Source organism: Oncorhynchus kisutch, linkage group LG9, assembly GCF_002021735.2.
Source record: "Oncorhynchus kisutch isolate 150728-3 linkage group LG9, Okis_V2, whole genome shotgun sequence".
NCBI lineage: Eukaryota > Metazoa > Chordata > Actinopteri > Salmoniformes > Salmonidae > Oncorhynchus > Oncorhynchus kisutch.
The window spans coordinates 41,299,236-41,312,973 of NC_034182.2; the positions used below are offsets into that span (position 1 = coordinate 41,299,236).

The 13,738-nt window shown below is 40.1% G+C and overlaps 2 protein-coding genes across 2 annotated transcripts in view; one reads left to right on the top strand and one right to left on the bottom strand.

Moving 5' to 3' along the window:
* Positions 1–1,242: 1,242 nt before the first annotated feature.
* Positions 1,243–7,362, bottom strand: dctn6 (dynactin subunit 6). Its single transcript, XM_020470727.2, has 7 exons — positions 6,937–7,362; positions 3,989–4,053; positions 3,741–3,846; positions 3,555–3,643; positions 2,548–2,595; positions 2,275–2,417; positions 1,243–1,784 (listed from the first exon to the last, which is right to left on the bottom strand). The coding sequence occupies exons 1-7, from the start codon at positions 6,972–6,974 to the stop codon at positions 1,686–1,688; spliced, it is 588 nt and encodes a 195-aa protein (XP_020326316.2). The 5' UTR covers positions 6,975–7,362; the 3' UTR covers positions 1,243–1,685.
* Positions 7,363–10,106: 2,744 nt separating this feature from the next.
* Positions 10,107–13,738, top strand: part of LOC116375311 (zeta-sarcoglycan-like) — a 39,013-nt gene continuing 35,381 nt past the window's right edge. Inside the window, exon 1 of the mRNA XM_031832608.1 lies at positions 10,107–10,695. Within this exon, the coding sequence (XP_031688468.1) occupies positions 10,657–10,695 (39 nt within the window). The 5' untranslated portion in view covers positions 10,107–10,656. The remainder of the gene's footprint in view (positions 10,696–13,738) is intronic.

Here is a 13,738-nt window from a genome sequence, read left to right on the forward strand (position 1 = left end):
CAACCCCTGATAGGAAGCACCGTGTCATGCTGACAACCCCCTGCCTTAGAAGATTAATGCCTTCGGCAAAATGTTAGCCACTCCTAGTTTATTTGGTCCAAACAAAGACTGTGTAAATAGTCTTGTTCAGTATTTGGGTCATTTCACGAATGGAGTGCCTTTTGTGTCACCCGGACATTATGTGTGTACATTTTGATAAAACACTCCATATAACAGTTGAATCACATACATCTACACTTTAACTAAAGTAAACAAAAGTAAACAAAAGTAAAATAGTGTGTTTTTATTTAAATAAATGATTTGTTTTCTATGAACGTCCCACGTCATGTTTGTCCGAACATCTCGAAAGATTTTAACCCACTTAACCCCAAAATGTCACCACTGTCGTAAAGCCCATATTTTGTTGCTTTGAGAAAGGAAGTTCTGAAGATGATTATTTAATTAATGTGATGAATTTACATTTGTCCCTCAGGTTTAAAGTCAACCCTGTAAAGTTCAAATATTGTTAAGATTGCATTCAATTTCCCCTCCATGTCGCACACAACAAGCTCCCCCCCCCCCCCCTGTCTCAAGGGGATTCAATCATCAACCCTGTCACTTTTATAGTTATTTCTCTTAATTGAACTTCTTGAGATGGGAAAACATGTTAGTTATGAAGTTGAACATGTGCTCTTTATGACAGAATGTTAAAATGAGAACAAATACATACATGTTTTTTCACAAAATTACTATAGACGAACGGCACTCTATTCGCAGAATGACCCATGCATGAATATTGAATACGTAGTGTCATTTTATCTTGATATCATGTTCTGGGATTTGTATTCCTACTTTTGAGGTATAATGTTATTTGAATAATGTTACATTAGTGTATATATGGCAACACCTTCCCCATTAGTCAGACTAATCTGTTCAGATATCAGAAAATACTTTCTTGACTTCTTAACAAAAGGGCCCACTAAGCTAATAACATCAACCTGTGACTAGTCTCATGCCCAGTGTGTCATGTATCTGTGACTGATATGGGTGGAGGGTAAGCTACAAGAAATTCCTCACTGGCACCTCCTTGTGGAAATAAAACAAATAGCATCATAAACATTGAGAAAATCTTTCATGGACTACTGAGCCTACTGTCTTGTCTAAACTGATCACCAGCTTTATACTTTGTTTACATACAACTACATATACAACATTTAGGGGCCTATAATAGTCTGTGAAAAACCACACAAGAATGAATCCATGTTAATTTGTACTGTTTCTTTTAAATAGCTTTTAATTTCACAACAACCAAAGCTGAAAAATATACATTAACATAACTGAATCTGCTAAATTTAAGACAGAAAAACAACATATGACATTTGAACAGACAATTAAAAAAATTATACAATAAAAAGAGCAAGATAGACAAATAAGAAACAAAACCAGGAACTGTATTACTATTGGTTTAGCTAATGACCCAATGGAGTGCTGCATATGGACTCTCTCTCTTATGCTTGGGAATTGAGAAAAGCTAGGAATGTGCACTCATGCCTCAGAGGAGAGAAACTACTTCTTACGTGGTCTAGGACAATAGCTGTAGGACAACAGATCTTGGACATCAGGTCTAGGATAAATTTAGTCTCTACACTTTTCATTGTTAAGGTCTGGTGAGTGTCAGGGACCGCTGATCTTTGGTTAGTCAGAGGTTAATTTCTGACAGGGGTGGAGGTTCCTTTGACAGTCTTCTTCATGTGATGGTAGTTGGGCAGGATCTTCATGAGGAAATCTAGCTGGAGCGTCTGAGGCTGGAAGATACATTTTAAATCAACTGTCAGAGGTTACAATATTAGAAGATAAAACAATTCCTAAGCATTTAAATCATCAAATTAAAAACCTATCCCCTGATGACAATATTAATGCCAGCACTAGCATTGCAGAGAATATATATATATATATACTTTTTAAAGGAAAAAATATTTTCTTGGTGTCCTTTACCACAATCACTTTCTGTACCTACACTGGCACAGCATTTAGTGATGTATTGGGCTAGCATTCTCAGTGGTATGCGAGTATGGACATTGGCACATGGAATAAGCAGGTAGCCTAGCAGGTAAGAGCGTTGGGCCAGTAACCCAAAGGCTGCTGGTTTGAATCCGTGCCGACTAGATAAAAAATAACAAAAGTCACTTAACCTTTAAGTGCTGCTGTAAGTACCTCTGGATAAATTACTCAAAATGTAATTGTCTTGTATTTTCCTTAGCGAAGAGCTAGGTGGAATTCATGGTAGGAACAAACCTGAGGTCTTTCTGTCTGCACACGCCTCATGCAGTTAGACCCGTAGATGACTGTGTTCTCGGGAATGACCTCACACGTATTCACCTGGCAACAAGCGCCGACGATACAGCCACTGGTGAGAATGACGTTCTTCCCTAGGTCCGCTGAGACAGAGAGCGAGGGTTGTACGTCATCATACAGACTGCATCGAAAATGGCTTCCAAATGACAACAGAAAGGTTCATCATTAATGGCCTATGTATAGGCAACACGTGTTTTAAAAAGCATATCCTACCTTTTGACTCGATGACATTGTTGTCACCAATTTTCAATGCTTGAGAGACTTGAGAAGTTGGTTCAGGGTTAAACATGAAAAGTTGGTTGAGGGTTAAACCTTGAGAACCTGGTCCAGGGCTAAAACCTTCAGAACCTGGTCGAGGGTTAAAGGTGACGAGTTGGTCGAGGGTTAAAGGTGACGAGTTGGTCGAGGGTTAAAGGTGACGAGTTGGTCGAGGGCTAAAGGTGACGAGTTGGTCGAGGGTTAAAGGTGACGAGTTGGTCGAGGGTTAAAGGTGACGAGTTGGTCGAGGGTTAAAGGTGACGAGTTGGTCGAGGGTTAAAGGTGACGAGTTGGTCGAGGGTTAAAGGTGAGGAGTTGGTCGAGGGTTAAAGGTGAGGAGTTGGTCGAGGGTTAAAGGTGAGGAGTTGGTCGAGAGTTAAAGGTGAGGAGTTGGTTGAGGGTTAAAGGTGAGGAGTTGGTCGAGTTGGTCGAGGGTTAAAGGTGAGGAGTTGGTCGAGTTGGTCGAGGGTTAAAGGTGAGGAGTTGGTCGAGGGTTAAAGGTGAGGAGTTGGTCGAGGGTTAAAGGTGAGGAGTTGGTCGAGGGTTAAAGGTGAGGAGTTGGTCGAGTTGGTCGAGGGTTAAAGGTGAGGAGTTGGTCGAGGGCTAAAGGTGAGGAGTTGGTCGAGGGTTAAAGGTGAGGAGTTGGTCGAGGGTTAAAGGTGATGGTTTGGTCGAGGGTTAAAGGTGAGGAGTTGGACGAGGGTTAAAGGTGAGGAGTTGGACGAGGGTTAAAGGTGATGAGTGTTAAGACAGTTTCTTCAACTGCTCCAAAAACAATTGGGAGATAACACAAAACAAACATGTCATTACAATACTTCGTTATTACTCCTCTTGTATAGACATTAGTTAAACTAGTCTTTAGGCGATGTCCCTGATTAAAAAAGCAATAACATCACACTAGTTTTCTTGAGCAAATGGTCCACAACAACCGGTCATTGTGATTACGTGCAGTAGAAGGATACCACAACCGACTTCAAACACATTGTTGATTCCAATCGTCATGGTCTTGGGTTCAACTCCTTCAGTGTCAGGCATAATATTTTCTGGATAACTAAAGATCGTAGGGCAAAATGTAGAGAAACAAAAAGAGCGTGTTAAAATTGACGTGGGATGTACTGGATACACAGCTAACTGCAGTAGAGACCTACCTGTTAATGATGAGAGCCTGTTCCTCAATCAGGTTGCCTTCTCCAATGATAATAGGGCCTGCCTCAGCTATAATACGTGCTTTGGGGTGGACCACTGTTCTTGGACCTTCCGGAAGGAATAGACGATTGATACATCTATAATGCTACACAGCTTACTTATTTTTATTTGGAGGAAAATGGATAAAACACAAAAAGATACTTGATGGCAACAAAAAAATAAAAAATATGGAGTATGAATAAAGTCTTACCAATGGTCACATCTCCTCTAATTTCACTCTCTACACACACAACAGCTCCAGCTGCAATGTTGGCACTGCAAGAGTTAACAGAAAATACATGAATTTGTGATGGTAGCTAGTCATGGCTTGCCTGACTACTCCAACTGAATTCTTCCGCTACTCCATCGCTTGCTACATACTTCAGTCTGAGATTGCCGTCGTTGAAGTCGTTTGTGGTGATGTCAAGATGAGGGGTGTGTGTACAAAAAAAAGTAGCCAGCGATTGGATCATCTCTAACCAATTGGAGTATCAAAGCCAATGAGGATATTTCAAAACGCCGCTTTACCCTCATCTTCTGCAATGGGGGTCCCAGAAAAAAAAACAATAAGACATCTAGAGTGGATTTCCATTCTAGAAATCGTCAGGGAGGTACTCAGATCCAGAATCAATGGTGGAGTTAGATTTGCATGGCCCGGTGCCCCGAGTGGGTGACAATTTTACTTAAGGACGAACAGAATGGTCCAGTGTCCAAACTCCGCCCACCTGGGGCACCGGGACATGCAAAACGAACTCGACATATGCTGAGAGAATCTAACATCCGTGGCCGTAGCAAAGAGTTCGGGTAGCCAGGCAAAGTCCTGGCATTATTACTCACGCGTATCTCCAAGATGGCAATGATTTAGCCTTCTTATTTGATGAGCTAACATTACTGTAGCTAGCAAAACAACAATGGCAAGCAGAAGACTAACTTAGCTAGCTAACTAACATAACCACCTTATCATCAGGGGCCTCATTTATAACCGTTGCGTAAATGTCACACAAGATTTCTGCTTGCGCCATTTTCTGAAGATATTGAGATTTCTAAACTTGACAAACGCGATACATACGCATGTCTCCCGTTATAAAAATCAGACCTGTCGTAAAACTCCACCTGGAAAACGCCATCCATTCACCTTTTATGGTGACAATAATGCCCTTGATTTGTATAATTTTGAACAATTGGCATTAGGCCACGGCATGCAAAAGATTAATTGTTGTTTAGTATTTTGTTTACCAATAGATTATTGAGTTTATATGTCCTACCTTCGTATAGGCTCTGGGAATGAATAGGCAATGATGTTGCGCGCTCCTATCGCACAGCAATACTGTAGACTAACCATAAGGTCAAATATTTAGCATAAACTACCAGTCTACTGTCTTGGCAGAATGTTTAAATATTTAGCAGTAATTTATGATGTATATGGAAAAAGACTGTGTCCATTTCTGAAGGAGAAAACAATGGAAAATGGTTGTGGACATGTCAGAAGAACATTTGAATTCAACAATGTTTCCATCAACCTAAATATGATATGAAATCTATGCAATTACAGTACTTACAGTGGCATACATAGGTCTGGGTAAAAGTTAAGTTAGACTGTATGCCGGTATTATTATAAACCGTGCTGCAAAACTTGACATACATATACACTAAGCTTATCTATTTACTAGCCTACTCGGTCCAATTAAACAAGAGATGCACATGTTTGTTGTATAGGCTCCTTGGGGAATATGAACCCATTACAGCCAGGAAAGGTGAGCAATATATTCTGCAATAGAGCCCCACAGCAGAGGTGTCATAATACCCATAAAACCTAGCAGTCAAACAGGGAAATGGTTCTAATAATTTTTCCACAACACATTTTTTTCCCCATTGGGGATTTTAGAAACACTTCAAATAAGGGTTTTGTTTCGCGTAGGCTTACTTTGGTATGACGTTTTGATTACCATCTCTTGGACAAGGTCTCAGATTCAAAATGGCTAATTAGCATCATCTCTAGCTGGAACCTTTACTAACAGTTATTGTGTACATTTTACAAGAAGGTTCACAGAATTGCCCATTTAAAGAAATGTTGCCAAATTATTCATTACTACATTTAGCTAACATTTGATAGTTAATCCAGAAATTCTTACCTTTGCATCGGTTCGGCAGTCTCGACCAGGTCATCATGGTATTTGTAGTTCGTTATGATAGCCACATTAGCCACCAATTAGCATTACATTCTTGGGTGGTAAATACAGGTGAATATATTGCTAAAAGTAAACTTGTCCTAGAGAGATTAACACGGCTATAAAAACATCATGCCAAGGTAAGCCTACACGAAACACAGCCCTTACTTTAAGTATTTCTAAAAATCCCCTATGGAAAAATGTTTATGGTGGAAAGACAATTGGAACCATGTCCATGTTTGACCGCTAGGTTTTATGGGTACTATGACTCCTACTGTGGTACTCTATAGTTATGAAAATAAAATAAATAGGAAAATGATTCCTGTGTGTAATTCTAAGATTCCTGTCTATTTTAGATTCTAAAAATAAACACATTTAACATTAACGACAAATGGCTGCAATCTTGTTCATATGTTTTCTGTTTTTTGTTGACTAAGCTTGTCATCAAAATACTTATTTGCCAGTTTGCAATACAACATTTCAACAACTAGCAGATGTTTATACAGCATGGTCTAAGGTTTGCGGTGATGTGAGCACATTCTCACGTCAAGTTCCATTTATTTTTATAAAGACCAACTTTTGCACGAAAAACTGGTGCGTACACATTTTGGGGTATCTTTTATATGTACGATTTATAAACGAGGCTCCAGCTGTCCGTCAGTTGTTAGTCATTAAAGATACATTACATTAAATCTGTGAATTACGTTTGCTAAGCAACAAGATAACAACACGTCACTTAAGACCAGAGACGTTGTCCATCTCTGGTAAAGGACACAACGGAATATATTCTATCATCTTTGATATTACTGAGGCACGGCACTGGTTAGCTAGCTAGCTAAATGACTAACAACATTACTGGGTGTTGCCTCTTTGCTAGCTAGCATAGCCAGCCAGAAAATACATTAACATATTATAGCTGCATTGTAGCAACATTGTTCCAGAAAATGTGCTTATTAATATAACCTTGTGACTAAATTAGTACAAATATTACCTTTTCTGTGGCATCTGTTTAGTGTTGGGGTCCGCCATCCTGACAGAGAAGAAGATACTATCGACAGTTGATTATGATTCTTGGAGGGGGGGAAAAAACAGTCGTGGTTGATTGTTGATGTCTGGATACCGCAATTCCACCTCTCTACTGCACTCTGCTGTATTACTTTGGTGGTGCGATTCAGTCACACCAAGATTTCTATTGATTTCAGCTTTATCGGAGAGGAATACCACCATTTTTTTTACTGTAATCACCGAGTTTTTAGACTTGCTGCAGTCTGCAGAACTTCAATTATCGTTGAGAAGGTAAAACAGTCTAACTAAATATATTCCATATAAGAGAACCAATGATCTAGTCTAGGCCTACATCATCACCCAGTGATCAAAACACTAAGGATCAATACATTAACAGGGCACATGCCAAGGGAACCTGACCTCCAGGGGGCCCACGTTGATTTTGTTAGTTCATTCTCACTCAGATATCATATACAGAGCATTCGGGAAAGTATTCAGTACCCCTTAACTTTTTCCCCATTGTGTTACGTTACAGATTTATTCTAGAATGGATTAAATGAAATATCAACCTACACACAATACCCCATAAAGACCAAGCAAAAACTGTTTATTTGAAATGTTTTGCAAATGTATATATATATATATATTTTAAAAAAGATACCTTATTTACATACGTATTCAGACCCTTTGCTATGAGATTAGAAATTGAGCTCAGGTGCATCCTGTTTCCATTGATCATCCTTGAGATGTTTCTACAACTTGATTGGAGTCCACCTGTGGTAAATTCAATTGATTGGACATGATTTGGAAAGGCACACACCTGTCTATGTAAGGTCCCACAGTTGACAGTGCATGTCAGAGCAAAACCAAGCCATGAGGTCGAAGGAATTGTTTGTAAAGCGCCGAGACAGGATTGTGTCGAGGCATAGATCTGGGGAAGGGTACCAACAATTCTACACTAGGAGACTAGATTAACTAGGAGACTAGTGTAGAATTGCAGGAAATGAACTTCCAAGCTTACATTTTTCTCTCCACTGTCAAGATGGGAATGTTTGCTGTTTAGTGTTTTTAATTTTCTGTATAAGGGAGTGGTTTTAATTTGTAAGTATAAAGGGGTGGGGTTTCTTTTAAGTATAAGGCGGGTGGGTGGTGTAGGTAGTGGAATAGCTGTCTATCTCCTGATTCCTCCTCTCTCTTCCTCCCTCCATCCTACTTATTCCTCCCAGCTCGGTCATGTGGCTGTCACACTGAGGAATCTGAGAACAGAAGAAACAGTCAAATAATTGATGCAGTTACAGTACCTACTCTGAGGTGATTTGTGTATCCAAACACCAGTGCTAAAGAGGTCCATTCAATCTCAACTGTCTCATGTGAATGCTAGAAGAGTAGCATCTCTGGCCATGTATGCCAGCTACATTCTCTAACATTAGCTGGTATACATTGCCAGAGATGCTACTCTTTTAGCATTCACATGAGACAGTTGAGATTGAATGGACCTCCTTTAGCACCAGTATTCTCATTCTATTCTTATACCCCTGTGTTGGCTGTACAAACCAGCGTGGATCTCAGGGGACCTTAGAATAACTGTCAAGGTATACAGAAAAATCTGAATGATTAGTGTCTCTTAAAACCTCTTCAGGATCGGACCCTTTTTTAAATCTTTGCCTAAAATGACATACCCAAATCTAACTGCCTGTAGCTCAGGACTTGAAGCAAGGATATGCATATTCTTGATACTATTTGAAAGGAAACACTTTGAAGTTTGTGGAAATGTGAAATTAATGTAGAAGAATATAACACTTTAGATCTAGTAAAATATAATACAAATGTGTTTTTTGTTCCATCATCTTTGAAATGTCAGAAAAAGGCCACCATGTATTATTCCAGTTTAGGCACAATTTAGATTTTGCCCACTAGTTAGCGGCAGTGTATGTGCAAAGTTTTAGACTGATCCAATGAACCATTGCATTCATGTTAAAAATGTTGTATCAAGACTGCCCAAATGTGCCTAATTGGTTTATTAACACATTTTCAAGTCATAACTATGGACTTTGTAAATTGGACAGTGCCGTTAGGTTAACAAGAATTGAAGCTTTCTGCCCATATCAGATATGTCTATGTCCTGGGAGATGTTCTTGTTACTTACACCCTCATGCTAATTACGTTAGCTCAACCGTCCCTTGGGGGAGGGGGGGCACCAATCCCGTAGAGGTTAATTAATGTGAAGTGTCTTTAGCTTTCTTTTTAACATGTAATATTTGACTACTTCAAGCTCTCCTTCTCAACCTTCAGCTCTAGCCTTGTCCATGTGTTTCTTTCTCTCCTTAATTGTATCCCTCACTCCTTCCAGCTCTCTCTTGATGATCTCCCTCTTCCATCACATCTCCTTGATAACCCTCCCCATGAAGAAGAAGAATATTTTATTGATCTAATAGTCCACAACAATATGTCTTACGCTTTTTAAAATCACTTCCTGACATACACACACACACACAGATTTTTTTCCAGTTGGTCATAGGATTCAAACTGAACATCACGTGATGATCTCCATCTTCCAGCTCTTCTTCTAATCTGCCCTTGCCTCACCCTCTTCACCTCTCTCCTACCTTATCTGACTCAACTCTTCTTTCTCTCCACCATCTTCTTAACGTTGACCTCTCACTCTATCATCTTCTCCTCAGCACTTAGCATGAATTGACTTACTACACACACAGAGACACAGGTTGTACATATCATTTTCACAGTTTTGTACATATCATTTTCACAGGTTGTACATATTATTTTCACAGGTTGTACATATTATTTTCACAGGTTATACATATCATTTTCACAGGTTGTACATATCATTTTCACAGGTTGTACATATCATTTTCACAGGTTGTACATATCATTTTCACAGGTTGTACATATCATTTTCACAGGTTGTACATATCATTTTCACAGGTTGTTCATCCAGGGGTGGCCAACCTTTTATGCATAAGGCTGGTGTGGTTGCAAGCTCTTGTTCGACCCAATCAGCAACACGCCTGATTCATCTACTAATCTTGATTAGTAACACTGAAACTGGGTGCTATGGAGAAACCGACTGCAAGCGCGGGTACGCGCACACAGCACACAAAGCGCGCGCCGAGCAATTTTCGTTATGGACAGATTTTTTTACGCACACTCGTGTCACGCAAGCACCTGTCTTTCTTGAGATGGTAGGCTACGGAGTGCAGATAGATAAGCTACCATGCAAGTGGACTATGCATTTTTTTGTGGGAAATCTTTTTATGATGAACAGGAGTTTAGGGTGGATTTGCGTAGCCTACCGAATTTTTTTTTCCGGCTTGCCTCTCAACTCCACAATCTTTGGATGAGAAGATGTTCAGAATCTGATAGATTTACCAGATAGGTATGACAGCAAGACTACAAATTTTTTTTTAAATGCGCCTTTGAGTTTTTTTCTTTCGAGGCATCCAACGTTATATTGATAACGCAAGCATGCTTTTACATCTGTTCTGAGTTATTTATCAGGCTACATTGAGTGGAAAAATTCTCATGAATTTTCAAGAGTCATTCGGTATTCCTTTTTCATCAGTGTGGTATAGACTAGCCTAATGAGACTGAAGTGCAACTGGCCCCAAGATATAGATATGTCTGAGTACTGCGCAATGAACTAACCATTCAAGTTGTCCAAATTGCTTTATTTACGTTTTGTAAAGATATGGATGAGTCAACGTCATTGGATATCGAGGCCCTGAAGGTAAGATATGTCAAAGTAAATACAAATTGATAGCCTTTACTTTTAATTCATACCTGTTGTCTGATCTTGAAGAATTCACTTTCAAAATAGAAATGCCATGCATCAGCACATTCAACCTGGCAGTACATGTGCACGTTTACAAAACGTATTCATTCCGTAAGTCTTTTTTTTTAGCATACTCAAAGTTTTTGCAAGTTACATGTTCACTGATAATATAGGCTTAGGGTGCTCATATTGAAGCTATCTATATATGATACGTATGTTGTTATTCTATGCACTGGCACATATGCAACAGGCAAGTGAGAACATTCATTGGAGAGATACACTTGCATCTGCCATGTCTTTGATCTCACGGCTTAGCAGTGAACATAATAGCCTTACTTCTCGTTCGCCAAGACAACCTTCGCAAAAGGTGGTCAATTTAATTGAGGATATTATGATTCTTGAAGAATATTCCTTATTGGTTTTGGTTTGTGCAACTCTTACCCAATTATGAATCATATTCCAAACTATATGGTTGTAGTTCTTGTCATGTTTAAAGGGGAATGGAAACACTACCCAGCTAACACACTGGATCTGGACCGATTCCGTCTGAGAGTCGGGGCACTCGGCTTAGAGTCAGACTCGGCTGATGTCATGGGGCCCGAGTCTGGGCCGCTTTCAGCAGTATTACTTATGGTTAGGATGCGGGGAATGAGCTCGGGATGATTCCGGTGTGAGTTATCTGGCCCAAATGTATTACTTGGGGCTCTGGCCGATTCCGGTGTGAGTTATCTGGCCCAAATGTATTACTTGGGGCTCTGGCCGATTGGGGCTACTCTCTGACAGATGATTACACGGGCTGCTAACAGTTAACATTTAATTATTTATACAAAAAAAACGTGTCTTAATACCAAAACCAATGCTTTACCCCTCAAACAACTGATAGAGAAACACGAACAAAAAAATGTAGTCTTCCTTGTTTTGTGTGTATTAAACATCTGGAATCAGAATGGTAATACCCTTTACTGTGAATGAGTTCTACGGACACTTTCTTATCTAGATATAGTATATTCATCGCATATCTGCACCAAAACACAATACAAAATGGCATTGTGTCTTACAATGTACACACAATACCTCATAATGACAAAGCGAAAAGAGGTTTTTAGAAATGTTTGCAAATGTTTAAAAAAATAAAAACAGAAATAGCTTATTTACAGAAGTATTCAGACCCTTCGCTATGAGACTCGAAATTGAGCTCAGGTGCTTCCGGTTTCCATTGATCATCCTTGAGATGTTTCTACAACTTGATTGGAGTCCACCTGTGGTAAATTAAATTGATTGGACATGATTTGGAAAGGCACACACCTGACTATCTAAGATCCCACAGTTGACATTGCATGTCAGAGCAAAAACCAAGCCATGAGGTCGAAGGAATTGTCTATAGAGCTCCGAGACAGGATTGTGTCGAAGCACAGATCTGGGGAAGGCTACCAAAAAATTTCTGCAGCATTGAAGGTCCCCAAGAACACTGTGGCCTCCATCATTCTCCCGAGTGGCACTGCATCTCAGTGCTAGAGGCGTCACTACAGACACCCTGGTTTGAAATCTCAAATACTGTTTTTGCTTAGTCATTATGGGTTATTGTGTGTAGATTGAAAAAAACAATTGAATACATTTTAGAATACGTCTGTAATCTACCAATTATTTTTTATTTGTAAATCTATTTTTTGGAACTCGGTCGAAGTCGAACTTACTATTGACATTAAGAATAGTAGAATACACCAGGTGCAATTTTGGAATGTGTTTGTGCAGCAGTCACCGACACTCAGTCATGAATGTGCAGCACAGTTTATAACATGAATGTGCAGCACAGTTTATAGCATGAATGTGCAGCACAGTTTATAACATGAATGTGCAGCACAGTTTATAACATGAATGTGCAGCACAGTTTATAACATGAATGCGCAGCACAGTTTATAACATGAATGTGCAGCACAGTTTATAACATGAATGCGCAGCACAGTTTATAACATGAATGTGCAGCACAGTTTTTAACATTGAATGTGCAGCACAGTTTATAACATGAATGCGCAGCACAGTTTATAACATGAATGCGCAGCACAGTTTATAACATGAATGTGCCGCACAGTTTATAACATGAATGTGCAGCACAGTTTATAACATGAATGTGCAGCACAGTTTATAACATGAATGCGCAGCACAGTTTATAACATGAATGCGCAGCACAGTTTATAACATGAATGTGCAGCACAGTTTATAACATGAATGTGCAGCACAGTTTATAACATGAATGCGCAGCACAGTTTATAACATGAATGTGCAGCAGTTTATAACATGAATGTGCAGCACAGTTTATAACATGAATGTGCAGCACAGTTTATAACATGAATGCGCAGCACAGTTTATAACATGAATGTGCAGCACAGTTTATAACATGAATGTGCAGCACAGTTTATAACATGAATGTGCAGCAGTTTATAACATGAATGTGCAGCACAGTTTATAACATGAATGTGCCTTTGTGGTTGGTTACATGCAGGACAGAAGAAAGTAGTGGGAGAGACTCAAGTCATTAGTGCTTCTCCAATGTTTTCTTACCTCTGGCGGAGGAGGTGTAGTGGGACGCCCGCGGCATCATGGAGAGAGAGAGAGAGAGAGAGCATGCAGGAGATGGATTGAGACATCCGCGGCATCACAGAGAGAGTGGGCATGCAGGAGCTGTAGTGGGACGCCCGTGGCATCATGGAGAGAGAGAGAGAGAGAGCATGCAGGAGCTGTAGTGGGACACCCGCAGCATCACAGAGAGAGAGAGCATGCAGGAACTGTGGTGGGACGCCCGCAGCATCACAGAGAGAGAGAGCATGCAGGAGATGGATTGAGACACCCGCGGCATCACAGAGAGAGAGCATGCAGGAGCTGTAGTGAGACGCCCGCGGCATCACAGAGAGAGAGAGCATGCAGGAGCTGTAGTGGGACGCCCATGGCATCACAGAGAGAGAGAGCATGCAGGAGATGGATTGAGACACCCGCGGCATCA

What these genes read in the sequence shown, in the direction of transcription:
- dctn6 (XM_020470727.2), bottom strand. Translation starts at nt 6,974, where the DNA reads ATGGCGGACCCCAACACTAAACAGATGCCACAGAAAAG. An exon ending in TGTGTTTGAAGTCGGTTGTG is followed by an intron (nt 2,596 to 3,554) that starts GTATCCTTCTAC and finishes CAACTTCTCAAG; the next exon opens with TCTCTCAAGCATTGAAAATT. An exon ending in CAATGTCATCGAGTCAAAAG is followed by an intron (nt 2,418 to 2,547) that starts GTAGGATATGCT and finishes TCTCTGTCTCAG; the next exon opens with CGGACCTAGGGAAGAACGTC.